At 43.5% G+C, this 27,642-nt stretch overlaps 1 protein-coding gene across 16 annotated transcripts in view; it reads left to right on the top strand.

The window, feature by feature from the left end:
* Window positions 1-457: 457 nt before the first annotated feature.
* The window catches only part of stxbp5l (syntaxin binding protein 5L), a 167,095-nt gene continuing 139,910 nt past the window's right edge, over window positions 458-27,642 (top strand). For all 16 annotated transcript variants that reach the window (XM_030112289.1, XM_030112286.1, XM_030112284.1 and 13 more), the window contains exon 1: window positions 458-696. In XM_030112289.1, coding sequence (XP_029968149.1) covers window positions 529-696 — 168 coding nt within the window. In that variant the 5' untranslated portion in view covers window positions 458-528. The remainder of the gene's footprint in view (window positions 697-27,642) is intronic.

The raw sequence follows: 27,642 nt of genomic DNA, 5'->3' as shown, positions 1-27,642 counted from the left end.
TGTGTGCATGTGAGTGTGTGTGTGAGCGCGTGTGAGTGTGCCTGTATGTGTGTGATCCGTCACTTTTGCGGGATGTGTTTGTTGAGGGGTGGGCTTTTCCTCCAAGCTGGAGAGCGGATGTCACTTTAGGATGCAGGAGAAGGAGGGGGAGGGATGAAGTTAAGTAGTTTCAGCAGAAAAGGTGCGAGCTTTGATATGAGATAGGCGACCTGCATCTGCAACGTTGGCTGCAGATCGGAGTGGATCAGACGCATTCATTTCATGTGGACAACAGCCAGAGAGCAAGATGAGGTCCCTCTCTGACTTTTTAAACTGCACCTAAGACACAGAGAGAGGACCCTCTCCCTCTCTTTTTTTCTCTCTTTTTTTTAAACCCTGCTACTGCTGCAGGAGGCACCTTTTCTTTCTAAATCTTCCTAAACGAGTTGGGATTGCTGCCTTTTAAGTGGATACTGGAAAAAGCAAAGAAAGCAGAGTTGACTTTCAACTCTCTCCATCACCTTTGAACATACAGAATAACGATTAGACATGAAGAAGTTCCGGAAGGTGTTGGACGGTTTGACCACCTCCTCTCCAGGAGGGCCTATAGGATCTCCGTCGTGCGGCAGTGCCGCCGGGACTCCCACCGCTGCGCCCACTCCCAGAGAAATCGACGTCCAGGAGACTCTGATATCGGAAAACTTTCAGCTCTGTAAGGTGGGTGGTTAAAGGCATGCAGTAGGCCTGTAACATCTGATCTGGATGTGATATTTTACTGTTGCGTGTGCAGACAGGATCATTCCTTGATTTAAAAGTTGAATTTGAGTTGAGCTGCTGCGCTTTGTTCTCTGTGCTGAAAGTTCAGCACCATGGCCAGCTCCTGGTGCGCAATCCTCCTGAGAGTCAGTTCAGTTTCAAATGAACAAAATACCAGCAGAATGAGGATTTAAAGCCTTGCTCCACTAAAACCCCTCAATACACGAATCCTTGCGTCTTTAGCTCTTTTGAAAACTGGACCGCGAGTCATTGTTTATGGCCCTTCCACAGAAATCTGCTCGTCTCGGACTTGCAGCTGGAGGAGGGAGGGGGAGCTGGTATATGCGTGTGCGCACAGTTTTTGGGCACAGTCCAGCTCCCTTCTGTATGTACAGCGCGTGGCTGGCGATGATCCGCCCCGTCACCGCCACGCTGTTGCCTATAAGCTCCACACATGTGCTACAAAACAATGCGAACCGAGTCGGGGAGCAACGGGAACAGGAGCAGCAGCAGCAGCAGCAGCAGCAGCAGCGTCCTCTCTGCATAAGCAAGCAGGCACGGTAGAGAGCGATGACATAACTGGTGTCCCTCCCTTGCATTACAAAAAAAGAAGAAAAAAAAAAAAGAAAAAGTGTACATCAAGCCAGGGAAGGGAGTCTGCAGTACTGTCCTGACTGATGCGCTTTTCTAGGGAAGGAGGGGAAAGCATGAGGGAGGGGTGCTGAATGAGTGCAGGGGGGTGCTGCTGTGGTATTTATAGCTGCTTCGGCCACACATTGCAGCCCCCCTTTTTTTTTTTGGATGCGTTTTTGGAGCTGACTGCAGCGATTATTTCAAACCCTTAAAGAAATTAAATGGGGCTTTATTGGGGGGTGGGGGGAGGGGGGGTTGAATAATTCATTGAGAAGACACAAGAAAAACGGGGTTGTTGTGAAAACGCTGCGTTATTATTGGGCAGAGTAAACGGCTGGTGGAGGGCGGGGGCACGGATAGGGTGGTGTGAGGGGGTGGGTGTGTGTGTGTGGGGGGGGGGTTCTGAACAGAGACTGTGGAGCAAGGTTGATTCACAAGCTGGAAGGGATGCTGCAGAACAGCCTTAGAGCAAGCAGGCAGGAGAAATTGCTAGAAAATCAAAGCATGAGTCCCATGCAGGAAGCAGAGTCTCTCTCTGGCTCCATGCATTGCTGTATTCAACAAAGTTCATTGTCGGTGTGCAAATACCACGTTTGTGTACATGTGTGTAAATGGCAGAGACATGCGAGGAGACAGAAGAGGGAGTATCGCTGCACAATTCACATCTGCATGTTTACACACCCTGTGCATACAGTGTTTAATGTGTGAAGGAGATCACAATTCATCACGTGTTCAAAGGGGCCAAACATATTCCCAGATACTTTTCTTAAGGCCACATGTATTTCTGTCCTTTCAAAAAATAAAAGCATGTTTTCATCCAGTTTTATCCTTGCACCAAGTTTAAAAATTTGAGTGTTTTTACTCAGATGATGGAATGAGTGTGCAAAAAGCTTGCCTTGTTATTGTTTCTATCTCCATCTCATCAGGATTCTGCTCTCTCATGTTTTGCCAGCACTTTCACGCAGACATGTTCTCACAAGAGACTATAAGAACCACATAATGAGTAAAAATCTGTGATAGCTGACTTTCTCTTTTGCTTATTCCACTGAGCTAGAAAATATGAGCGTGCTGTATGTGCGCAGCAGAAACTGGGCTGTTCCCAATGAAGCCGAACAGGGAATTTAATTTTCTTTCTTCTGAGCTTAAACAAAGGAAATAAATGTGTATCATTACTTGAATTGAGCGTACACTTCCTGAATGCAAGCTAAGAGAATCTCCAGAAATTGCTCAGTAAGCATGTGTTAAACAAACAAACAAGCAAAAAAAAGCATAAATGTGAAAATGTACACACCATGGTAGTCATGTAAAATGACTGTTTCCATTCATTGCCTCAAATATTTTTAGGTCTGTGTGATGGGGATGAAATCCTGTGAGCTGTTGCAGTACGTGTAGGAGTGTTTGGCTAACTTCGGAAACTTAGTCATGACTTTGTGTCCTCAGCACACAGAGTGGGAAGATACAACAGCTCTGTTTGTATTATACAGCAGTTTTATGTTTTTTGCGCTGGAGGGCTGATTTAGCCGAGGTGCTGAAATAAAGGCTTTGGTGAAATCTCATTTGGACTGAAGGAAGGAGACGTGAGACTGGAAGTCTCATGGAATCTATCGCATAGATCGATCTCAGTTAAGAGCAGAATGAGTTCTTTTCGTGTTGGAGAGAGGAAGCAGATACAGGGGGAGGAAGAGGCGCTGACCTAGACTACATCGTGCTGAATGCTTACTAATTAACTGGAATGAATGAACTGACATGCCAAGACTGTTTGCTCTTATTACTGTTACTTTGGGTTTTAATTTATGTGAAAAACACAGACAGACCAACCAAAGTACAGCCCAGGCTTGGCCTGAGAATTGAACTTCTCCACACATCATGCAGCCCTATTAAAGGAGTGTAAAACTCAAATCAGTTCAGAGGCCACAACAATCAAATATGACAGCATGAGAACAGCTGAATAACTCCAATTTTATTTTTGTTCCAGAGCAAGGGCGCTTTAACTTACCATTTTATGTTCTTTTTTGAACAAAGCATCGGTATTGTTTCCAATATTTCTGTTTTTTCTTGGTATCAGATTGGATTAGTGGTATTGCACATCAACATGTTGTTGGATTTGCTTCTAACAAAAAAATAGTGTGACCCCTCACGGAATGACCTGAAGCAGCAGTTACTTTGATCGGAGATGGATTGTTAATATCATCATTCCTCTGTCATTTCTACAATGTGCAAGGGACATCGTCCCATATGCTCTGCTACAGTTTCACGATAAAGTGAACAATAACAATAACCTAAAAACTATACAACCAACTTATTGTGGTATCACTGTCTTCCTGGACAGTGCCAGTAGATAAATATATATTTGGGGAAGTCTTTGCACAAACAACTTAAAACCCAGAAACTTCCCAGACTATGTTACATCCAGCCTTACAAGCAGAAAGTGGCGAAATTGGACAATTGCCATTCCATCTCCAGCCAGTGAACTTTGAGAGTTGACCTGTAATTTTAGCACAAAAACTGCAAAGCTGGGGGGAAAGGCAGAATGTCAATGGCAGTTGTGTAGGAAAAAAGGCTGGGATGGTGAGGGAGGTTACAATGAAGGAACTTGTTTTTTGAAGCTGACAGAAAAACTGCAAATATTCAAATAATAACTGGAAGACCATATTTTGAGTGAATAGATATTCAAAAACGAACAAACAAACCAAAACAAGCCTTGAATGAGGTGAGCTTCCTCAGAAAATACATGACTGATTGTAAGCGGAGCAAAGAGATAGTTGAAATGTTAGGTGAAGGTTTCCACTAAATCGCAACTAAATGAAAAAAGAAAGTCAATGATTTGCACTACTGTAACTGAACACATAAGAAAGTATTTTTGTTAACTGAACTGAAAATTGAGCACACTTAAATCTGTGGATCATTTTGAGCTATGGTATTGTAACTGTTGTCGTTTTTGTCAACTATTTCTTAATGTCCTGTGGTACTTATGACATTTCTAATATAAAATATTACTGATATTTTACATTTTTTATTTAATTTCTAATGATCAAAACCCTTATAGGTGTTTGGTTGTCATTTTATTGTCATGCACCAAGCATGAGACGGACAGCTGAGTCCGTGCAGGCCTTGCAATGATAAAACATGTTAATACTTTAACCCTCTTCTTCCAGTTTCGATAGAGAGTCCTTTTCCCACGCCATTGCAGTTGATAAAAGTCAGGAAGGAATTTTAAGTTTTCTCCATATCCTAACAACTGCCTGATTAATCATATCTCTACAGCACTTCATCATTGTGGACTTGAAAGTTAACTGGAAACATGATGCTCTACAGCACTCATTCTGCTGCTGCTCGTCTCCAAGCAGTCAAACAACTGTAAAAATGATTTGCCCTAAAAGCAGGCCAATGAGTCACCATCACCTTCAACGCAGTGTTGGTTTGGCCTGTTTACAGGAGTGCTGTTTACAGCTTGTATATATGAAAGTAGCTCCTCACAGTTGCAGATTGGTATTGGCGGGGTCCGTAACACCGACTGTCATTTGTATTCTGCGAAGTTCCTGCTGCAAGTGACCTCATTCATATTTTATGTGTCACTTCTCTTTCGCCCCGTCACCTCTCCTGAGTGGAGCGCTGACGACAGAATTTTAATCATTAGTGAGAAATATCTCCTAAATTCAACGAGTTCTCGTCTCCAATGAAGAATATGACTCTAGCACAAAAAAGGTCAAATTTCTGAATATGCTGAAGAAGTGTGTAGGTTCAGGTTGATGTAACGCATAGGAGCATTTGGGGTAGATGAATGATGATTCTGTTGTGACGTAGTTTAATCACTAACACTTCCCCTTATGTTCCGTTGCGTCGATTAATGTTTTATCTCATGTCGTCCTCAGACACAGTGAAAATATCCAGAGCAAATTGAAAGGTGCAAGCTACTTCAGAAAAAACTGCTTGAATCCTAACAAAGACAAGATACAATCATTCCTCAAAGTCACAGGGAAACAACATTAATCCCCTGAACCTGGCTGAATTCCAATCACAGGATATTGTTAATGAAGTACGACATTCATGTGCTTGGTTGCCAGGAGATGGCAGGAAAAGATGGCAGTTTCCCTCTCACACTAGATTTCTCGGTCTAGAGAAGAAAAAAAAAAAAAACATTATTGAAGAATAATTGTGCTGAAAACATTGTGTCACAAGTCAGCAATCTATAACTATTTTGTGTTAAGTCAGATGCTGAACCAGCCCTTAACTCAAAAACTGCTGCGAAAGTCTACATAACCATTAAAATGCTGAGTCATGCCTTTGTCATCCTAAATGTATACTGTAGAGTAACATCAGCGATTCTTTGGGAAATAAATGTCTGTTTTGTGCAATGATGGCTTCTTCTTTTCAATCCATCCATCTTTTATACTGCTTTATCTAACGTTGGGCCCCAGGGTGCTGGAGATGGTCCCAGCTGGCTATGAGTGAAGCGCCATGCACTTATAGTCACACCTATATGTAGAGCTACAAATTAACCTCAAGAGCGTGTCTCTGCACTGGAATACCTGAGGAAAACCCAAACAAATATAACATGCAAACTCACACAGAAAAGCCTCTGGATTTGAACATGGGATCCATGCACTTCACTTCCCTTTTGCAGACATATTTTTGAAAAATCTACTTACATGTTCGCTGCCCATGTCTAAAAATTGTAACTGAGTACAAAAGTGAGTTCTACAATACATACAAACGTCCACTCATGAGCGATTTGCAGTTGTTCTGTAAATATCATGATTTTTATTCATCGATTTCCTTCCATTTCTTTCAGAGAGATAACTGTTTGTTGCAGAATGATGATAACACACTACTGTGTATTGGAAAATTGGCATATTTTAATTCCCTCAGAAATGATTGTTTTAGCTTTATTTAATTTTAGGCTTTTTAATGTTTTCTGAATAGCATGCATCTTTAAAAAAAAACAAAGCTACAACTGGGACATATTGACCTCTTTCAGAGTTCTAATCTCATTTATTAATGATTAATCTCAGAAGGGGATGCATGATTACTGCAGCTTCATCATTTTCTGAATTACATTTTAAATATAAAAACACTCTCTGTCTTCAATATCAATAACAAGATTGGACTAATCTAATAGAATACTTTGCATTGCTTTGTGCTGCACTACGCAACAAACCTAATAGAAAAATTATCATTTTTATAGAACTACTGTTCCCGTCCAAAAGCTAACACTATATTCTGAATTTATAACAGCCTGTCACAATGCATTTCAGGAGCAACAGTCCTGCAGAAGTGTCCTAACGATATCAGAGGACTGTCATGATGTTTTATAAAGATGTTTTATTATGATTTTGGAAGACAGTATTTAGTTTGTTCGTAGGCTTTGCTTGTTGTCTAAATGATTTGTGTCTAGTTGGTGAAGAAACGGTGCTTGTAAAATTTGTTTCATGTTTTTATAAGCTTTTGAGAAAGTTTGTGCTGGATGCTTGAATGTGTACCTAATTAGAGTATAAAAAGGTAGAAAAACCAACTGTTAGCTTGTTGGAGGGGTTGTCTTATTCTATCCTGTTATCTGAAGGCCAAAATGTATCTAATTAGAGGAGAAAAGCTGCTAGTTTGTTGTCTGAAAATGACATATTTCAGCCTACACATCTCATTGATTACTGCATAATCACATTGATTAACATAGTTGCTAATGATTGTAAATAAATAGAATAAACCTGTTCAAACTTTAGTATATTTTAGGAAGCAGTAAACTTAAACCACTGGTGAAATTGATTTCAACGATTTGCACTTTTTTTTTTTCCATCTTTTGTTGGATAAACTCCTGTCTGAAGTTCAGAGGTCAGAAGTTTGCACCGTCCTCTGAGAGCGCGATAACGTGGGCTGGCAAACGTGACGTCAAGCTCGCTCCTTCACCAGCGGCCACACAAACTCTCCACGGGAGCGATGACTCAGTGGGCCGGCACCCAGCTCGTCTCACATTACCATGTGTCGACTGCCTGTCAGAAGCCACAGTGTGGGATCAATTAGGGAAGAGTTGGTGCCAGCCTGAGAGGAGAAGATGGGGGGAAAAAAGAAACGATAGGTGGGAGATGAGTTCAGCGTGATGGTACGAGAGCAGCACACAGTTTTTGGAGAGGAGCTTTCTACATTTTTCTTGCATTCAGAGTTAAAAGCCACTCTGCTGTAGCACTAACCTCATCCTCAAAAGCATCACCTGCCATTTTCGCTGTAATTAGAATTGCACAGTGTAGTACGGAATAATTATTGGCGCGTTAGGCTAGGTGGTAATTTGTCTGTGCGTGACAGAGAAAGTTTGAAAGAGCAAAAGAGAAAAAAACCTCCCCTTGATTTTGTGTGGGCTTTGAAAACACTTAGTCCATTCTGTGATAGCAGACTGCCTGCCTAACCTCATGCTGTGCAAATATAATCAAGTGAGCTCTTTCAAACAGGCCTTCATTTTCTTGGTTTTCTCATCATTCCCCTTTTATACCACAACTCCATGTGATTCCTCTTTTGTGTGACCAGTGGTATTTATTGACAATTTCAATAAAGCCGTGTGTTTTTAACAATGAAAATCGTCCCAATGGGTTTTCTAATGGGACAGGCTGCGTCTGCTGGCTGTTACCACCATGCTGTAGGACCCCTGAAAAACCCAGATTATAGTGTTTTTGTCAACTTTCCATTGTCATAGTTGCATGTATTTATCTGACTACATATTGTTAAAATCTGAGAAACAGGCAGCGCGGTTTTTTTGGAAATACATCTGACTCTCACTCACAAGTTTTATTTGGTAGAACGGTTTCCACTAAAAGCAATAACTGCTTCAAATTGACAGGGACATCCAGCAACTTGACTTCACTGGGAAAAAGCACAACAAAGAGCTACCCATCCATCCATCCTTCCATCCGTCACCAATTATCCTCAAATGCACCTTTTTGATCTGCTATATAAAACAAGAGTACCTGTAGAAAACCTCCAAATGCACAACCAAACCATATAAACTCCCCACAGCAAGACCCCCAGTTGAATTCGACCCGGGGATATTGAGCGCGCACCACCACACCACTACAGGGCACAAATATAGACACAGATTCAGAAAATTCTCTGTTGCTCTTTTATTGGTTATTTTTTATTTCGTGTTGTTCTGCTGCTCTCACTGTACAGTGAATGGAGAGAAGAAACGCAAGCAAATCTACTCCAGCAAAGGCCAAAGTCCTGCATGCTGTAAATGTCTTCATCCATCAAAGCTGTCGCTAATGATGGCATCATCATGCATCATCGCCCGCTGCTCTGCCACAACAGAGAAATATGTTTGTTTCCTCGAGGTGGCAAGGACAACATCAGAGTTAGGTTTACCCAGGACATCACTGGAAACTCAAGTGCAGAGGTCCAGAGAAATCAATGAATTGTCTCCCACTTGCACGTCTTTATGTGCTTTAAATGATTTCTCCACCAGGGCACTGCTTTTTCCAGGTTTGGTGCAACCTTTCACACCAGTGGAAAAGTGGAAATGGAATCATTTCTGCTGTTTGACCTTCGCCAAGCAGATTCCATTTTCTGATTAATCACACAATCCTTGTAGGGCACACGTGATAAAACGTTCTGCCTGAATGATGTGTGGTGAGATCGTCCACACCAAGGCGGCAGGAAAAGAATGAAGTCATTCTTATCTCACCACACCGAGAGAGAGAGAGAGAGAGAGAGAGAGAGAGAGAGAGAGAGAGAGAGAGAGAGAGAGAGAGAGAGAGAGAGAGAATACATTTCTCTGTTGCTGAAAATGACATACAGACATCGAAACGTTCCAGGTTAAGGCTCTTTAGAACCAACAGTATCCATCCAACATCCATCTGCTATGAAGAGAACCCAACTAATATCAGCTGTTCACTTCAAATGTCTGAATAGTGTGTTTTAAAAAGATTCGCGATTATGGTTCATTTAGAATAGGACAAAGACGAAAGATCCATTAGGCTTTCTTTCCTTTTTCATTTACAAATCAACATAATTTAAAAAAGAAAAAAAAACAAGACCAGAAAATATCTGTGATAGTAATTCGAAGTGGGTCTCATTATTGTTAATTACATGCAAATCTGACAAAACGGTATTAATGAGTCTGCATCAGATTTGTTCTTCTCACATGGTTCAGGTAAAACAGGATAGCAAGTAAAAAGATAAGATTCATATCATTTCTGGATTTTTTTTTTCATGTACTACAATGGAATATGTGTGTATCTTTGTAGATTTCAAAAACCCCTGTTTTTCCATTTCATGAGGAAACATTTGCTGATTCTCAGTACGATAGCAGAAAAGCATTTTGCCGCTCATGAATGTTGACATAACGGGGTTAGAATACAAGACTCACAACTTGATCAGATACCCGTTTGGCGTGACTGGCGTCATGGTGGGGAAATGATCGGAATAGTACATTGAGGCCACTGACGTTAATATAATGAATATAAACAAACATGACATGGAGGTGGCACTTTAGACAAATAACTGAAATAAACCAGAGAAACATCAACGCCAATGTAAACTGAAGTCCCAGTGTTGAAATGAGCTGCATCCTAAAGGTGATTGCAGATGAATCTAGATCCTGTGAGACTTACGATACAGACAAACTGGTAAGGACTGAAAACCAGATTGCTGGGTGGTTAGATGTAGTAATCTCAGGTGACAGCAAGACCAGACAGGAGTTGAAAAAGAGATAGAGGGATGTAAAAAGTAAAGGCAACTGTGGTCTCAGTGGTAATTAAAATGCTCAAGGCTCAGACCTGCAATTTGTCTGAGTTTTTCCAACAAATCCCTGGAAAAATGTCTGCGATTGCTATCGAGAAGAGTGAAAATTAAGTTTTATTTTGCAAATCAATTTTAGCACTCTTCATTTCCAAACCATGTCTCTGTAATGATATGGTGTAATAAGAAGTTAGTCTTCACATTAGGTATAGCAGCTAAGTTCTCCAGATGAGAAGGTGTTGGAAATTCACCAGCCAATCAGAATATTGTGAATCATAACTATAAGCACAAAACATTTGTGTTTAAAACTAAGTCATATGTGAAAGTAGATTTCTTTCAGTGATCACGAGGAGGCAGACTGGCACGTCTCATCGCAGTGGAGTGTATCATCCCACTCAGTTCTTTGTCCCCGTCTACTTTTTCTTTTTCTTTTTAAGCCTGAGGCATGGCGCTGATGCCATGACTGATTCTCTGACACGCCTGCTGCTGTGGCGAAAAGGTTAAACCACATATAAACTACATGCCTGTTTTCTGGCCCCACAGTGACACGAAGCCCTGGTCCTTGACAATTACCTTCTCCCCACACACACACACACACACACACACACACACACACACACACACACACACACACACACACACACACACACACACACAGATAAGATTGCTTTTCATTTACATAAAAGGAATTATGTATTTGGGCTTTCTAGTCGACTCTTTTATCTGAAGAGAAAGGGGCCAAAAGTGAGGAGGGTCAAAATCAAAGAATAATGTCAAACGCTGCCAGCAGAAAAAAGACTTCACTGCACCTGTCGGTGCAGTATTTTCCTGCTAAGTACAGCAATAATATTTGATTGATATACAGCAAGCACTTTGCAAAATCAATGCAATGAAATGCCACCCAGACTTCATCACTGATGTAGGTAAGGCGTGAATTAAACAAGCAAGAATGTAAAAAAGAAATACATAGGTTTAACAAATCAAGACAAGTGAGAAAGCAAAATGACTCCTAAAAATCTGAAATCTTAAGGACGAGATGAAAAAACGTGCTCCGCATTTTGTTGGTCTGACTTTAAGCAGGAAGCTATTCTTCAATCCATGACAGAAAACACCCAGCACGTTCCGGACATGTATTCTCATGCATCAGATTGGTTATATCTCCGTAAACCATGTCTTCAAACAAATGAAACAGCACATCACACACCGTGTAAATGAATGGATGTGTAGATGCAGGTGATCATACATGCATACATGCATGTATGCGACTCTCCTCCTGTTCCCATTCAATGTTCACAGCGTCTGCGATGCAAATTAGTCCATAGCAGTCAGTGGAGAGAGGTTTTTCATGCGCTTTCATTCATTCTCACTCGATTCTCACCCTGGACACGATTGTGGGCGCACTGTCTGCATGCATTTGAGTACATGCATTCATGTGACATGCAGGAGGGAGTGTGTATTAGACTAGCCGCAGTGTCAGCAATGTATGAAGGAGCCACAATTCTTTTATTTGTGTCAAAAGAAACAGGGAAAACATTTTTACTGTCAGCTAGAGCCTATATCATAAACTGATCACGCTCACTGGGTCCAGCATGCAATGCATTTGTTAGTGTTTTTATTTGGACTCCCAAGAAATGTTTCCCACTGTGATTCAGATCAACTGTTAGTGAATCAGAGACAATGTTTTCTGAGAATACTCCCCGTAATGAAGTGAGTTCCTTCGTCTGGCATACTTTTATTCAGGCCTTCTGGCATAGTGGTTGCCTCTGCTACAAAACGTGATATTTCTTAGTGATCTATGATAATAGTACAAATAAAAAAAGTTTTCTGAAAAAAACAAGAAAAAATGTGATGTATACAGTTATATAAATGGTAAAAGAACTTCAGTCATACAGAATGTTTTTGCAATATTAGCAGTCATAAAGTCCATTACATAGTTAGTCATATTCACCCATTCTCTAACAAATGAACACCGGCGGTGTAGGCTACAGCAAGAGGTGCTCACACACCATCAGGTGTCTTCCTCGAAGACATTTCGACACGTAAACAAGTGGAGCCATTGACTAAAGCCACCCGTCTTCATCACAGAGGACAACCTCTTCCACCAGCTGAGCTACAGCTGCCCTACATAGTGTTGTCCATCCATCTTTAATCCCTCTTCATACAGCTCAGGGTCGTGGTGCGCTGAAGTGGATCCCAGCTGACCACAGGCATTCATATCTCAGGTCAATTACAAGTCACCCATAAAAAAAACAAGCAGAACAATCAAACTTCGAAAAGAAAGGCTTTGAATGCTCACCATGGAGTCAAACCAGGGATATTTCTACAATGAAATCCCGAAATGCACCATTATGCAGCCCATGCATGTGGTGTTATTGTTTCATTTCATTGGCTCGATGTTAGAAAACCCGCCGGTTGAGGTTGATAAAAATTTCTTCCCTGAAGACATCCTGCAGCTACACTGCCACTGAAAGGCTACTGAACAAGTTATGAGACCCAGATGTTTACTAGCGGAAAACCTGTCCAGCGCTGGCTGTAAAAGAAAAATTGCTTTGATATTTATTGTATACCCATGTTGGATAATCGAATGTGTGCACATTCTGTGTTAGGGAGTTGTTTTTTCTCAGGGAGTTTTGGCTCATGCGGAATTGTATTTCTCTGCAAAAGCACCGAGAAAAGACTGAGTCGTATTCGGCGCTTTATAAATAAAGTTAAATTAACTTGAATTTTATAAAACAAAAAAACAAAAAAAACTGGGACATTTTTTGGCCTTGTGAAAAAAAAAACTGCTTTGTATTTCCCTTCATTCATCAAGACTGAATTAAAGGCCATTACCTCAGACGAAACAACAAAGGCAGGACTGTGCCCGATAAGAAAGAAATGAGCTCATGCTGTGCATTGTAATCACTGTTTTTTTCAACTGTTGTTTCCCACATTGAGAAATCCCTGATCTCCGCTTCTACTCCTCCTCCCCGACGTTCGGTTATGTCTCCTCTTTATTTTCAGCAGCTACCGACAAGATCAAAGGAATTTTAGAACAACCTCAAAATATCTCCCTTCAAACAGTGGTGGGGAAAGCCACGTGTATCTCTGTTTGCTTGACAGGCGCTCTGGCTCTGTAAAGTCAAGTAAATCGGAATGGATGACTGTGACGGGAATACTCGACTTTCCTCGGCACTACTGTCTCTCATCCTGACATTTAGCCTGAGGGGACAGATGCTAAAACACCTGGGTGATGCAAATGAACAATTTGTATGCGCCGGGGATACAAGTAACAATGGCAAACGCTGTCTGTAATGAGTTCATGGCGTAATGCAAGAGGACACGAGCGTTGCATGACGACACAAACAGTGATGAACACACCTCGGTTAGACATTTATATTTCTGATCTGATCCATCAAATTGTAATCCTCAAATGATAAGTACTTGGATGTCAAGAGATACTGCAACACCGTCTTCTGAATCAGTGCAACGTGAAAATGATGTGTAGGCGTACAGTAGGAGAGTTTTTCAAGGTGCGCTCACTAAAATCCCCGTCCTGCTCTGTTTCTTCATTAAACGGACAGATGTGCAGAGTGCCTCAACCAGCTGAGGCCAATCGTGTAATTCAGAGATAATTCACCAATACTGATTTGGCCCCAACGTTGTCATGACAACAATGAAACACTATGACTCCCATTTTTTCCATGATGGACTGGTGGTCTGTCTAGGCAGTATATCCCAGCCTGCATATCCATCCATACATCCATCCATGGATGGATGAGGATAGGGCACTCCTGTTCAGATCACCTGATGCGAGCAATCAGTCCATCTTACTGTAAATTTATGTGGGCATATTTCTTGATAATCTTGCTCTTTTTTATTCTCATACATGCATATACACATAAATACTGAGTTTGCACACGACTGTGAAACATTATATGTTTATCAAGTAAAACTGAATCAGTCACAATGATTGAGTAAGTCACACAACACATGTGCAGCATAGATTGTCTTATTTTGAACAAAGGAACTTTGGATATTTTGAACAAAATAAAGTCACTGAAAGCAGGTAAGCATGGGTTTTGCATGACTGACCTTTAGAGTCTGATTGAAGAATGTGCAATTGACAACATATAAAAGCATTTGAGTGTAACGCTTGATTAAACAATGACTATCTGATCATGATTTCAAGTTGACCAGATATTCACTCTTATTCCAAAAAATAGACAGCTTCATAGTGTGAGTGAGAGGTCTCAGCTGCTGGTTATAATGTTCAGGCTTTTACTTTTGTTTTACTTTACTTTTGTCTATTTAATAGCAGTTTCTGACTTAATGTTTTTTCTGGAACATATAAAAAAAAACTGCAATTTTGTGAAAATACCCTAAAGCTAACCCCATTGTGATTTGTTTTCTTTTCATCTCAACAACCTCATCTCAATCTGGCTACAGTGCCAACAAACTGAGAGATGTATGTAACAGGGGGGATATTCAAAAGAGTTATCGCTGGGGGATGTAAATGGATATTAGTGGCCGGCAAAGTATTGAAATTGGGTGAGTGAGAGCAGGGTGTGACCAACAAAGAGCAATCCACGTAATGAAATACAAGATGCAGTTTATTTGGTCTAAAATATAAATAGTGTTAAAAGAAGAATAAAAGGGTTAAAACAATACAAAACTATTCTAAACGGGTCTTAAATACTGCGGGGGGGTCCAAGCACTTCAATATCAGCTCCCGGGTGCCGCTCTGGGGGCAGGGCTCCTCCACCCTGCGTGGACGGAGGCTGGATCCCCAAGACAATCCCAACGTCGTCTGGGGTGGGGTGCAGTTCCTCCTTCTGCGTTGCTCCGGTCACCAGAGGGACGTCCGGACGGCACCTGCCACGTACAAAACCGGGCCAGCACAAAGCGGGACCAAGCGACTCCACGCTCTAGTCCATGTAGTGAGCACCACACTGGACGAGTATAATACTCACGGGCGTGGCAGGGTTTCCTCCCTGCCGCTGCGTGTCAACAATGTGTGGTGCTCGAACTGGATCGCTCCGCTGGTCCCGTCCTGGTTCCGTCACGGCCCCAGAGTGTGCTCCCTTGGCGGTGTGGCTGCCGTCCTCCCGGTGCGCTGCTTCCCCGGTGCGCTGCTTCCCCTGTGTCTGCTCCTCCGTGTCTGCTCCTCCGTGTCTGCTCCTCCGTGTCTGCTCCTCCGTGTCTGCTCCTCCGTGTCTGCTCCTCCGTGTCTGCTCCTCCGTGTCTGCTCCTCCGTGTCTGCTCCTCCGTGTCTGCTCCTCCGTGTCTGCTCCTCCGTGTCTGCTCCTCCGTGTCTGCTCCTCCGTGTCTGCTCCTCCGTGTCTGCTCCTCCGTGTCTGCTCCTCCGTGTCTGCTCCTCCGTGTCTGCTCCTCCGTGTCTGCTCCTCCGTGTCTGCTCCTCCGTGTCTGCTCCTCCGTGTCTGCTCCTCCGTGTCTGCTGCCCTGTGTCTGCTCTCCCGCTGCCAACAGCCACACTGCCTTTTATGCACCTGTCAATTTGCCACAGCCCAGGTGCGCTAATTGAATACAGGTTTGGCTAGAGGCTCACGTGACCAGGGGTTCCAATCAAGGTGAATGGGAAGGGCTTATTCAAGGAAAAAAGAAAAACAAAGGCAAACACAGCAACACACAGCACACAAATGAAACAAAGCCCTTTCCCAAGCGCCCGATCACACTCCCCCACCTTTTTTAGTTGCCAGTCCCTGCACTCAAACTAGTCCCCATAGCGGGCTGGCTGTTGGCCAAAGTTCACACGGGTTGAGCGACGGGGCAAGTCTTGAGGCTCATCTTGCTCTGATGCAGCTGGGATGAACCCATAGAAAACAGGGAGGCCAGCCTGCTGTGTCAGGGAGGATGCTTCTCCAGTAGGTGGCTCCATCACAGTTGGGGGTACAGTACATAATTTTAAAGCATTCCGATGCACAGTCTGTTCATGGCCATCTTTCTCATGGCGCACCCTATAAACAACCCCAGTGTCCCCCACACAGTCCAATATCACAAAGGGTTCAGGGTCCCACCATGTGCTCAGCTTACCCTTCCCCTCCCTGCGTCTGTTTCGCAACCACACACGTTCACCAGGTACCAGAGGCAAGGCTTTGGCTTTTTTATCAAATTGCTGTTTGTTTTGGGAGGCTGCGTCAGCGGCTTTCTTTCGAGCAATGCCATAAGCGAAAGCGAGTCTATTTTGATGATCTCGAACCCATCCAGGTAAATCAAAGGACTGCTGCTGGGAGCTTAGACCTAAACGTACATCTACAGGAAGTCGCAGGTGCCTACCGAACATCAAAAAGGAGGGGGCATACCCCGTGGCACTGTGGACTGTGTTGTTGTAGGCGTGGACTAGTTCAGGTAAGTAACTTTGCCAACAGCGTTTCTTCTCCTCATCTAAGGAGCGGAGCATGTTTAACAAGGTTTGGTTAAAACGCTCAACACCACCATTCCCAGCGGGATGGTAGGATGTGGTCCTACTCTTCGTTATGCCATACAAATCACAAAGTTGTTGCATTAGGGCCGACTCAAAATTTGGGCCACGATCAGAATGGAAACGCGCCGGGCAGCCAAACGGTTGTATGATGTGATTCCAAAGCATTTTTACGGTGGTTTGGGCTGTTTGGTCAGTAGTGGGCATAGCCCATGCGAAACGAGTGAATTTATCTGTAGCGACAAGGATATTTTGATAGGTATCTGTAGGTCGGCCTAGAGTTAGGTAGTCCAGCTCAATGATTTCAAGTGGGTAGGTGGATTCGATAGGGTGGAGTGGAGCCCTAGGCTCAATGCGACTTTTTTGAAGGCAGCACCTATCACATTTTTCATGTAATGCTCGTACCTCTCCCTCCATATTCGGCCAATAGAACTGCTGCCGTAACCGAGCAAGAGTCTTTTCCACACCACAGTGGGCCCCAGCTTCGTGTGTCCTCCTCCAGACTTCTTCACACCTACAACTTGGACACACAACCTGATGGTGCTCCTCATGGGTCACCCCATCAACAAACGTCCGGTACAGTAGGTCACCCCTCACCGTCAGCCTTTTCCACTGTTGAAGCAGCTTCTGAGCTCGATTTGGAAGTGCCAAACGTACAGCGCGTGATGGGAAGCTGTTCTTTGCGACATATTCCTTGACAATCCTGATGTCCGGATCAGAATCCTGTGCCTCCCTCCATCCAACGTCGGGCATGATGTTGACAGCTGATACATCGGCGGGCTCCTTCGGTTGTACTGCAACCTGTTCTACATGGACAGGAAACCTGGAGAGCGCATCAGCATTGACGTTACTTTTACCTGAGCGGTATTTCACTGTATAGTTGAAGGAAGCAAGCTGTGCCACCCAGCGTTGTTCCACTGCTCCGAGTTGCGCTGTTTGCAGGTGGGCCAGAGGGTTATTGTCTGTGTAGATGGTGAACTCTGCTCCTGTAAGAAAATCCTTAAATTTTTCCGTCACAGCCCATTTGAGGGCTAACAGTTCAAGCTTAAAGGAGCTGTAATTGGCATCATTTTGTTCAGTTGGGTGAAGGCTTCTACTGGCATACGCGATTACACGTTCATGACCGTCCTGAACCTGTGACAGAACGGCTCCAAGACCTTGATGGCTAGCATCCGTATACACAATAAATGGTTTGTCGTAATGGGCGTATGCGAGTACAGGAGCTTGAGTCAGTGCCGTTTTTAAATGATCAAAAGAAGCCTGACATTCAGGGGTCCAAGTTACTCTCTTTGATTGGGAACGCTTGTCCGCTGGAATACCAGTTAAGAGTCTATTCAAAGGACGTGCAATCTTAGCAAAACCTGCTACAAAGCGTCTGTAGTACCCAGCCAGGCCAAGGAATGCCCTAACCTGCTTTATCGTCGTTGGGACTGGCCAACCTTGGACCGCTTGAACTTTCCCCGGGTCTGGCCTCACACCATGCTGGTCCACTACATGTCCCAGGAACGTCACCTCCCGCTGCAGTAGCCTACACTTGTCCGGGCGTAGCTTCAGACCATGTCCCCACAGCCGCTCAAACACCTGGTCCAGATGCTGGAGATGGGAAGAGAAGTCAGCAGAGTATACTATGATGTCATCCAAGTATACCAATAACGACTCGGCTATTTGTCCATTGAGACACTGTTGCATTAAACGTTGGAACGTTGCTGGCGCATTACATAGTCCAAATGGCATACGCTCAAATTCGTATAGGCCAAGCGGGGTCGCAAATGCAGTCTTTTCTTGATCATCAGGATGCATCTCGACCTGCCAGTAACCACTGGCGAGGTCCAGGGTCGAAAACCTCTCCGATTTACTTAAGTTGGTTAAGGTCTCTTCAATGCGTGGTAATGGGAAAGAGTCTTTATGAGTGACAGCGTTTAACTTCCGGTAATCCACACAAAAACGCCAGCTGCCATCTTTTTTGCGCACAAGGACGATAGGGGCAGCCCAAGGACTACAACTTTCTTTGATCACCCCTTTTTCAAGCATACTGGAGAGGAGGGTTTTCATTTCTTTATACAGCATAGGTGGAATAGGCCGGTACCTCTCCCGGATAGGGGCCGCGTCTCCTGTAGGGATCCTGTGCTGCACTAGATTTGTCCGCCCAAAATCCTCCTTGTGCTGTGCGAAGACTTTCTCCCACTTCTGCAACAGAGCACACAGCTCCTCCTGCTGTTGCTCGGACAGATCGGATCGCTCCGTCATCAGGCTCACCTCAGTCGGCCATTCTGGGATTTCGACAGCGGCTGCAGCGTTCGTCAGGGCCACCTGGACAATGCCATCCTCCTCCAGAGACAGGGCCAGGTCACTGGAACCGTGCACATCCGCGTCTTCAATGTGATAGAGCTGTCCTAATTTTTCAAATCGACCAATGGAAACACTGTATGGGTGTGGATTACAAATACGTACAGGAACTTTACCCCTCCTCACCTCAACCAGAGCCTTTGCGACACCCACATCACCAGCACGCGGCACGGCCTCTATAAGAGCGCAGTAATTTGTCCCACCTGGTCCCATCCTTGCCCGCCCCCAGACTAGCATCTCACTCTGCGCGGGTACTGTGACACTACGTTTGGAAGCTAACCTCACATAACCCAAATGTCCATCTGTCCTGGGGGAAAGGTTAATTTGACAACAGGTGGCAAACGCATCCCTCCAAACTTTCTGCTTTTTGAAGACCTGTGGGACGGCTGACTCCCGAGGGCTTCTGAACAAGGTATCCCAACAAGCCACAATGACATTCATTCCCACAATTAAAGGGTGGGTACACCTCTCGTCTTCGACAATTACCACCCCCCGTCCCGGGACTTGAATACCCTCCACCTCCAGGTCTAAGACGGCATAACCGACGTAGGGTATTTCTAAGCCATTAGCAGCCCTTAATTGGAACAAGGTAGGGGTCTTTCCAAGCTTAGCTTGTGTGAAATGTGCATTAAACACACTTTCTGCCATTAATGTGACCTGAGACCCTGTGTCTAAAAGCCCACTGAGCTGAACCCCCTCAATGGTTAGTTTAATTATAGGGCATTGGCCGACAACTGCTTCAGAGGCCCTGGGTGGTGGTGGTGGAGTGTCAACAAGCCCTGCTACTCGGACCTCAGCAGCAGGGGTAGCTAGTTTAAAGCTGGTTCAGGTGTAGCAGGTCCTCTACAATAGCGAGCTATGTGGCCTGCCTCCCTGCAGCGGTGGCAAATAGGCCTGCCCTGTTCATCTCTGTCGTTGTGGGGTCTGGGTGAGTAGCGCTTGTTCCACGTTGGGTTAGAAGAGCGGGGCCGAGGTGAGGCTGGCTGCAGGAGTGGTTTGAGTTCTGCCACGATATCCTGTGTCAGCCCCTTCACATGGGTCTTCACGTCATCCATAATTTCACGCTTGAGCTGTTCCTTCCAGTCGGCATCCTGTGGGGGTCTGGAAGGAACAGACTGTTTAGTAATCATAGAGCAGGTTACCTCGGGCCTTTGGTGGCTATATTCTGAGTCCAACTTCAAGGCTTCCTCCCGCAAATCAGCAAACCCTAGGCCCGGGTTGCGGCGAGCATAAACCTTTAAGGCTTGAGCCAAAGGCCCATCACACAGTCCAAGCAGTAGTTGATCCCGCAAAGCAGTTTCAGAAGGAGCATTATCTGGATCCTGACTGTCCAATTTGCAGTACAACTCACGCAGCCTCAAAATAAATGATTGGACAGGCTCATCCACTCCCTGTAAGCAGCTAAAAAATTTTGATCTCACAACTGGTATGGGGGTCTGGTCACCGTACAGAGAATCCAAGTACTCAAATATTTTAGCCGTTGTATCTTTTTCAGCTGCGTTCAAAACCGTTATTTGTCGTTTGGCTTCACCACTTAATGCTCCCAATACAATGCTAACCTTCCTTGCCTCTGCTATATCCTGGGAACTCAAAAGCCCTTTAATTTGCTCTTTCCATTCAGAGTATTTTAAATCGCCACCTGGCCCCATAAATTTTGGTAGCCAAGGTGCACCAGGGTACACAGGCATCATCATGTTTGCTCTTATTTGGCGACACCAGCTCTCAAAATGGGTCCTGCCGACAACGCCAAATGTAACAGGGGGGATATTCAAAAGAGTTATCGCTGGGGGATGTAAATGGATATTAGTGGCCGGCAAAGTATTGAAATTGGGTGAGTGAGAGCAGGGTGTGACCAACAAAGAGCAATCCACGTAATGAAATACAAGATGCAGTTTATTTGGTCTAAAATATAAATAGTGTTAAAAGAAGAATAAAAGGGTTAAAACAATACAAAACTATTCTAAACGGGTCTTAAATACTGCGGGGGGGTCCAAGCACTTCAATATCAGCTCCCGGGTGCCGCTCTGGGGGCAGGGCTCCTCCACCCTGCGTGGACGGAGGCTGGATCCCCAAGACAATCCCAACGTCGTCTGGGGTGGGGTGCAGTTCCTCCTTCTGCGTTGCTCCGGTCACCAGAGGGACGTCCGAACGGCACCTGCCACGTACAAAACCGGGCCAGCACAAAGCGGGACCAAGCGACTCCACGCTCTAGTCCATGTAGTGAGCACCACACTGGACGAGTATAATACTCACGGGCGTGGCAGGGTTTCCTCCCTGCCGCTGCGTGTCAACAATGTGTGGTGCTCGAACTGGATCGCTCCGCTGGTCCCGTCCTGGTTCCGTCACGGCCCCAGAGTGTGCTCCCTTGGCGGTGTGGCTGCCGTCCTCCCGGTGCGCTGCTTCCCCGGTGCGCTGCTTCCCCTGTGTCTGCTCCTCCGTGTCTGCTGCCCTGTGTCTGCTCTCCCGCTGCCAACAGCCACACTGCCTTTTATGCACCTGTCAATTTGCCACAGCCCAGGTGCGCTAATTGAATACAGGTTTGGCTAGAGGCTCACGTGACCAGGGGTTCCAATCAAGGTGAATGGGAAGGGCTTATTCAAGGAAAAAAGAAAAACAAAGGCAAACACAGCAACACACAGCACACAAATGAAACAAAGCCCTTTCCCAAGCGCCCGATCACATGTACTTAAAGATACAACAGAGTTGTGACATTTGTGAATGAACTGATTCTATTGATTGGCTCTTGAAACAAATGGTGTAACACAAGCCACGGTACAAAACATTTTCAGATTCAAACCATGAGGATCTCTTTATTTATTCAATCGAGTGAGATGAAAAACAGACACAATAGGAGGAAGCTCAGCAGACCCACATGCTACTTATTGGTATTCAATATGTTGTTGTGCTTTACACTGTATGACATTACTGGTTACAGTAAAGACGCCTTGTTTGAGCTGATATGGCACCAAGGAGATGCAACTGCCAGGACTGCTCACCTTATAGTCTTTAAAAATCAAGATATGATTTTGAAATAGACTTGTTTGATCACGTCTTTAAAAAAAAATGCACGTTCAAAAAGTGAAATTCCAACATGAAAATGCACCCAAATGCTTTAACTGTGTGGCTCCACTGTCGCCCAGGGGCGAATTACCACCTGCAGGTCTGACACGCTGACTCCTGCTGAGAAATGTAAAGGTTAGTTGCCGCTGCTTCCCAAACAGTAAACACATCTGGTTACAGTTCCGGTTAGCTTCAGCCATTAGTCCTGTTGGAAAACTTGAACTGAAGCTTAGAGTTTGATGATGAAATTACAGAAGAAAATCACTTATTGTGTGCAGAAGTGCAGTTGTTGGAGTTGACTTTACATTGAAGTGTAAGTGTTTGCATGTGCTTCCTGTACTGCAGTTACCTGCCATGTTCTTTGGAACATGTGTTTGAAGTTAGTTTGTGACTCGACAATTGCTTGTAGGCATTAGTGTGTGTGTGTGTTTGATTATGAGTGCTTTTATGGCTGTAGCCAGTCTTTTGTCTGATCAAATTCTTTTGATTGAGAGTTTATATTTTTCACATTTACATAATGATCAGATTGATGTGTGAATTTCAGCGCATGAAGAATGTAATCCCATCAGTCAGTGCACCAATTCTAAAGCTTCACACAAGGGCCTTTTTTGATATACGCACATGATCACACATCCGGTTTTCCAGCATTAATTTGTCAACAAGGCTGATCTGGCTCCTTCAATGCACCGCCACAGGAAACATGTTTCAGAGTCATATCAGGAAAAGCAGAGATGTAGTGTTTTTGCATAATATGGCGTACCATGCATCAACCAGTTGTTTTGCGACAGATTTTTCACACTGTGTGTGAACCATATTGTGACATACTGTGAGTTACGTAACAAACATGCTCTCTAAAGCTCAGGCAGCGGGAAGCAGTCCAACATGATATAAACTGTAAGTAAATCATGAACTGGGTGTATCCATCAAGTTACATCAATTTGATCATGGTTTCGTTTGGATGGGTGTCAATACAATCAGATAGCAGTGTTTACATGACACAAATTTAATTGGATTGGCGCTGAGTCCGATTCGTCAAGGTTAATGAATTCACAGTTTGTGTTCGTCTTGTGATGGACTGATAACTTTTTGAATATATATTCAGTTTTTACCAATTGTGCACAAGATGGGCTTTAAAAATCTTAAAATTGTCCAGCAAAATGACCATCTTAATCATCTCTTATATTGTGTTTACTGACTTTAGAAAATGAAATGACAATTTGGCCCAATTGAAGAATACCATTTACACTGTGGAGATTTCTAATGAAAAACATACAGCTGTAGCTATGGGCTTTTATGTAAACTGCATTTCTCGCCATCATTTCCATTTCCTTTTGCTTTCCTCTGCTGTCCACACTCATACTACTCTCACTATGTATTATTCACCACTTGTCAGTGCTTTTGCATCAGACTGCACATCACAAGTGGCCTCTTCATCCATTCCTCCATTTATTCTTGGTCTGTGTGCTACGGTTCCCCAGTGATTTTGCTGTTGTGTAGATAAATGTATTCAACCGCCACCAAGGTCGACCTGCATATAGTCTCTCTTCAGGATATTACTTACTGTACTGTACCTCGGCGTTGTTGTCATGTACCTTCCCATCTACTGTCCTGATGGGATGCAGCTGTGAATCAGCTCACAGGTGGGGTCGTTACAGCTACAGTACTTTGTGCGATACCTGCCTGTGTGTTGTCCCCACTTTCTTGAAATGTTTGGAAAACACAACATGTTTCTTGACTGAAACTAAATTCTGGTCAAGTTCAGGGTTTTGAAACCTACAAGCTGCACGAAAAGAAAAACTAGCCTGAGGACAGGATCGGGTTTGCAGGATGGTCTTGGCTGCACAGAATCTGAAGACACTTTAATGTTGACCTTTTTTACAAAAAAAAAAAAAAAGAAAGAAAGAAAGAAAGAAAAAAAGAAAGAAAGAAAGAAAGAAAAAGAAAGAAAAAGAAAATTGAGATACAGCAGTTCAGTTCAGGTTGGTGCTTCATGGAGTATTAATGGGCCATTTTAATGCTTTTCAACAAAGGGGGGGATTTACAAATGTTTTTATGCTGACATTTTACTTGTCACCCACTTGTCTCACCCACCCGAGGTCAAATATTGCTGGATGTTGCTCCTTAACTGTATTAAGTTTCGCGCTTTTGTCCAGGTAGTCATGCTCACTCACACCTGACATCTCAATTCTATCAGAATTCAAAGTAGCACACTTTGTCATTGAAGCTGAAATCTGCGTTCATTTTTGTTTTGACGGCACTCTGAATTATCCAGAGGTCATTCACTTATTGGTGTGCACAATGACAGCTTTTCAATACCCCGTTCTGCAAACAAATCCAACGTTTGAATTAGGTTTTTAATTCCAATTTTGATTACAAATGAAGATTACAGTCAGTTTTGGTGAATATGATTCTGATATTGTGATTGGTTTTTGGATCTCGCTAACAGATGTCGGCAAATAAAAACAACACCTTTGAAAGAGCATCATAATCCTACCGTTTCTTCATCCTGCAAAAAGAAAAACTGATTGAATTTGTGTTAAATGAATTCAGTGTACATAATACAAAATTGATCTTGTGATGATTTCTATTCAAACCTCTGAGAAAGAGTTCAGTTGTGTAAAACCTGGCACCTGAACGTTTTGTACATGAATAATAGAACAAACATTTTTATTTTTTTTATTTACCAGCTGTAGTTAGTTTCTATGCATTTTTGCATCTAATGCCTTTTGTATAGGGGAAGCTGCTAATTATGTACAGTACGTTATATCTTGTGGTTTGAATAAGCTTCGTTAAATCACTCCTCGAACTTTTTATGTGCAATGTCTGCACAATCATAATTAACAATTTCTATATTCAGATGCAGGTTTGGAAAAAGCCTTCAGCGCCGTCGTGCTGTGTTGATCTGCATTTGTAGATAAAGCTGCATGAGTGGCTGGCAGTGGTAGACATGGGTGCTGCTTGCTATTTATAGAAACAGGGGTCTAGACCAGCTCTGCAGCTGAACGCTGTGTGGGGAAAGAGCGAGAGAGATGCTGGTGGGTGTCATGAGGTGGTATTAGTCTTGGAGGGGTGGGATGTCTGTGTGGGGTTATCTGATTGGACATCGGGCTTGTGTGTGTGTGTGTGTGTGTGTGCGGACAACAGAGAAAGTGAAAAGGGGAGGAGGTGGATGGTGAGCAGTTAATGTAATGCAGTCTCTGGCAGCCATAACACAGCTCTTTGGCAGCAGGTTAACGGTTACAGCTTTGCTGGCTGCATGTTTAAATATTTTTGGCTGCTCCAACAAAATGAATGCACAGGTAGAGATTTACGCGTGTGCTCTCATCTTATTTTTTGGCCTATTTTTAGCTGCAGACAAGTCACGCAATAAGTTGACAGGTTTTATAGGTTTCATCTTATTTTTTTAGACAGTTTTTAATTTTCTCAACATTAATAGACGTACAAATGCACACACCAGAAGAGTTGGGGGCAAAAAAGGCTTTTATGGCTTTTGCTTTAAAATATGTATGACCATCTCTAAGATTCACCAGAGCAAATGTGCTTCTCATCCACTTCTTGGCTCTCTTGTATGTATATGTAGGGGGTGGATCTCCTGTATCCCAGCAACTGTGCACAAGAGTCAAGCTGAGCTGATGAGAGAACCTGAAGGGGCCTGATGGCAACACCTGGAGGATGAGTGTGTGGAAGTGTGTGCATTTGACCAGGCTCACTTTCAGATGTGTTTACCACCATGTGTGTGCACGGCTTTTACACATGAATGGGTTCTGTGTGGATGCATATGTACAATTCAGTCCTGTGATTGTGTGTAGCAGTCTGTCCAGGGTGAACCCTGCCAAGTGTTACCTATTTTTGTGCAAGTGATTTAACCTTTAAAACTAAATTTAACTAAAAAAGAGAAAAGAATAACTCCTTATCACTGAAAATCACTCATCTTGCTTTCCATCGACATAATCTCAGAAAGTTTTTCATAAATCTGCAAATTAAATGACCATATCAAACAGATAAAAGATTATTTCCGCTATTTCCAGCAGAGCATTTACATGAACTTACTGTAACATACAAAACGTGCTTGTAGATTTCACATTAAAGTATGTCCATGTCTCATCTACAGTGCTTAAATAGTTTTTAACGATTTACTCTTGGCTTTTTTCCACTCTGGACACCTTAGTTTTATACAATGTGTGTAGGTGTTCCACTAATGGCTGCATCAGGAGGGTCATCAGGCACGTAGCTTGGGCCCAATCTAACATGCTGCTCTGTAGAAGAAAAAGTATTGTGGAAGGCTCAGTTGTAATCATCTAAAAGGTAGGAGTTCAATAAATTGATACCTACCATGGAGTAAATGTGAAGAAAAGGCTGTTAGAAAGTAATTCTTAAAGCGAAACCTATAAGGTTCATGGCATTTTCTGCTGTGCATTGTGCAGTTGCTGTGCTGAACCTCGGATCCAGTCGTTAAATCATTTAAATGTCGGATTCAATCTAAAGGTTATTTATATTATTCTTTATGACCTTATTTGTATTCAGGGAACTCAGTGGCCCCATGTACGTTGGAACCCTGCTGTGTTTGTATTACTCAAGTGACAGATATATGTGCTCTGAAGGTCAGGTAGTCTTAATTGGTATGCTACAGCGGCGTACTCAGACACACACGGATGCACTCTCAAGCAATACGGATTCATACAGGAGACTCACGTTTACTGTATGCTGAAAAGGCAATATGGCAAAGACACAAATGCAGCATCACTTTGCGTCCCCTTGGCTGCAGTGTGCTTGGGTGTCTCCATGTTGTTTCTCATTATCCTCTGTCAAGTCTGATCACTGCTGAGTGATTTAATTCCCCCTGTGCTTTATAACAATTTCATTCATCCACAGACTCTCATATTATCGTTTCTAATACATGCTTCTGCAGTATTAATGAGAGCACAAAACTGGCACTCCAGCAACATAGGCAGCCAAACAAAGGTGTTTGTACTGGCGATAAGGTAGGAGTGGGTCTAGCAACAATGGCTGCTGGAGGTTTATTATTCAACGGCTTTTGTTCAGATTTTCAGTGATGGGAGGCTCTTTCAGTCATCCATCCATGATTATTCTCTAGAAACTTTGCGATCAGAGCCTTTCATTTGCATAAGAACCGAGCAATTATTGTGAACACAGCTTTAAATTGATTGCATCGTGAAAAATGGTGATAATCAAACTCCTGGACTGTAACATGACTAGTAGTAGAGAGGGTTTACGTGTATTCACTGGACATTTAACGTACATGCAGTCTCTTTGTCTGTCTGTCCTATCCATCTGTCCATCCATCCATTCATCCATCCATCCGTTCATCAATCCATCCGTCCCCCCGTCTGTCTTAAAGAAGCAGACCTGGCATCAGAGGTGAGCAGGTTCAGCTCCCCGTTGGCAGGCGCTCATTCCCCATTGTCAGATATTCATTTTTAGACAGCCATTATTAGGTCGTTTGATTGATAGAACTGGGCTTTGGTTATTACTACTGAAGGAAGCTAACCAGCATGCCCAAGCCTGTTCAATCTTGTAAGTCCAGCATTTTGTCTGTCTGAATAGAAGAATAGGGGATTTTATGGTAACCATATCACATTGGGCTTCCATTGGTTTGGTGCATTTCTTGAAACGAAATTACAGTTTCAAAACTGTAAGATCATTTGGTAAAACAGTGTTACAGTTCAGCACAACACCATAGTTTACTATCACTCCCAAAACTGTTCACT

This window comes from Salarias fasciatus, chromosome 16 (assembly GCF_902148845.1).
Source record: "Salarias fasciatus chromosome 16, fSalaFa1.1, whole genome shotgun sequence".
NCBI lineage: Eukaryota > Metazoa > Chordata > Actinopteri > Blenniiformes > Blenniidae > Salarias > Salarias fasciatus.
The sequence above is the reverse complement of the archived record's forward strand: the minus strand, read 5'-3'. Positions and strand labels throughout refer to the sequence as shown.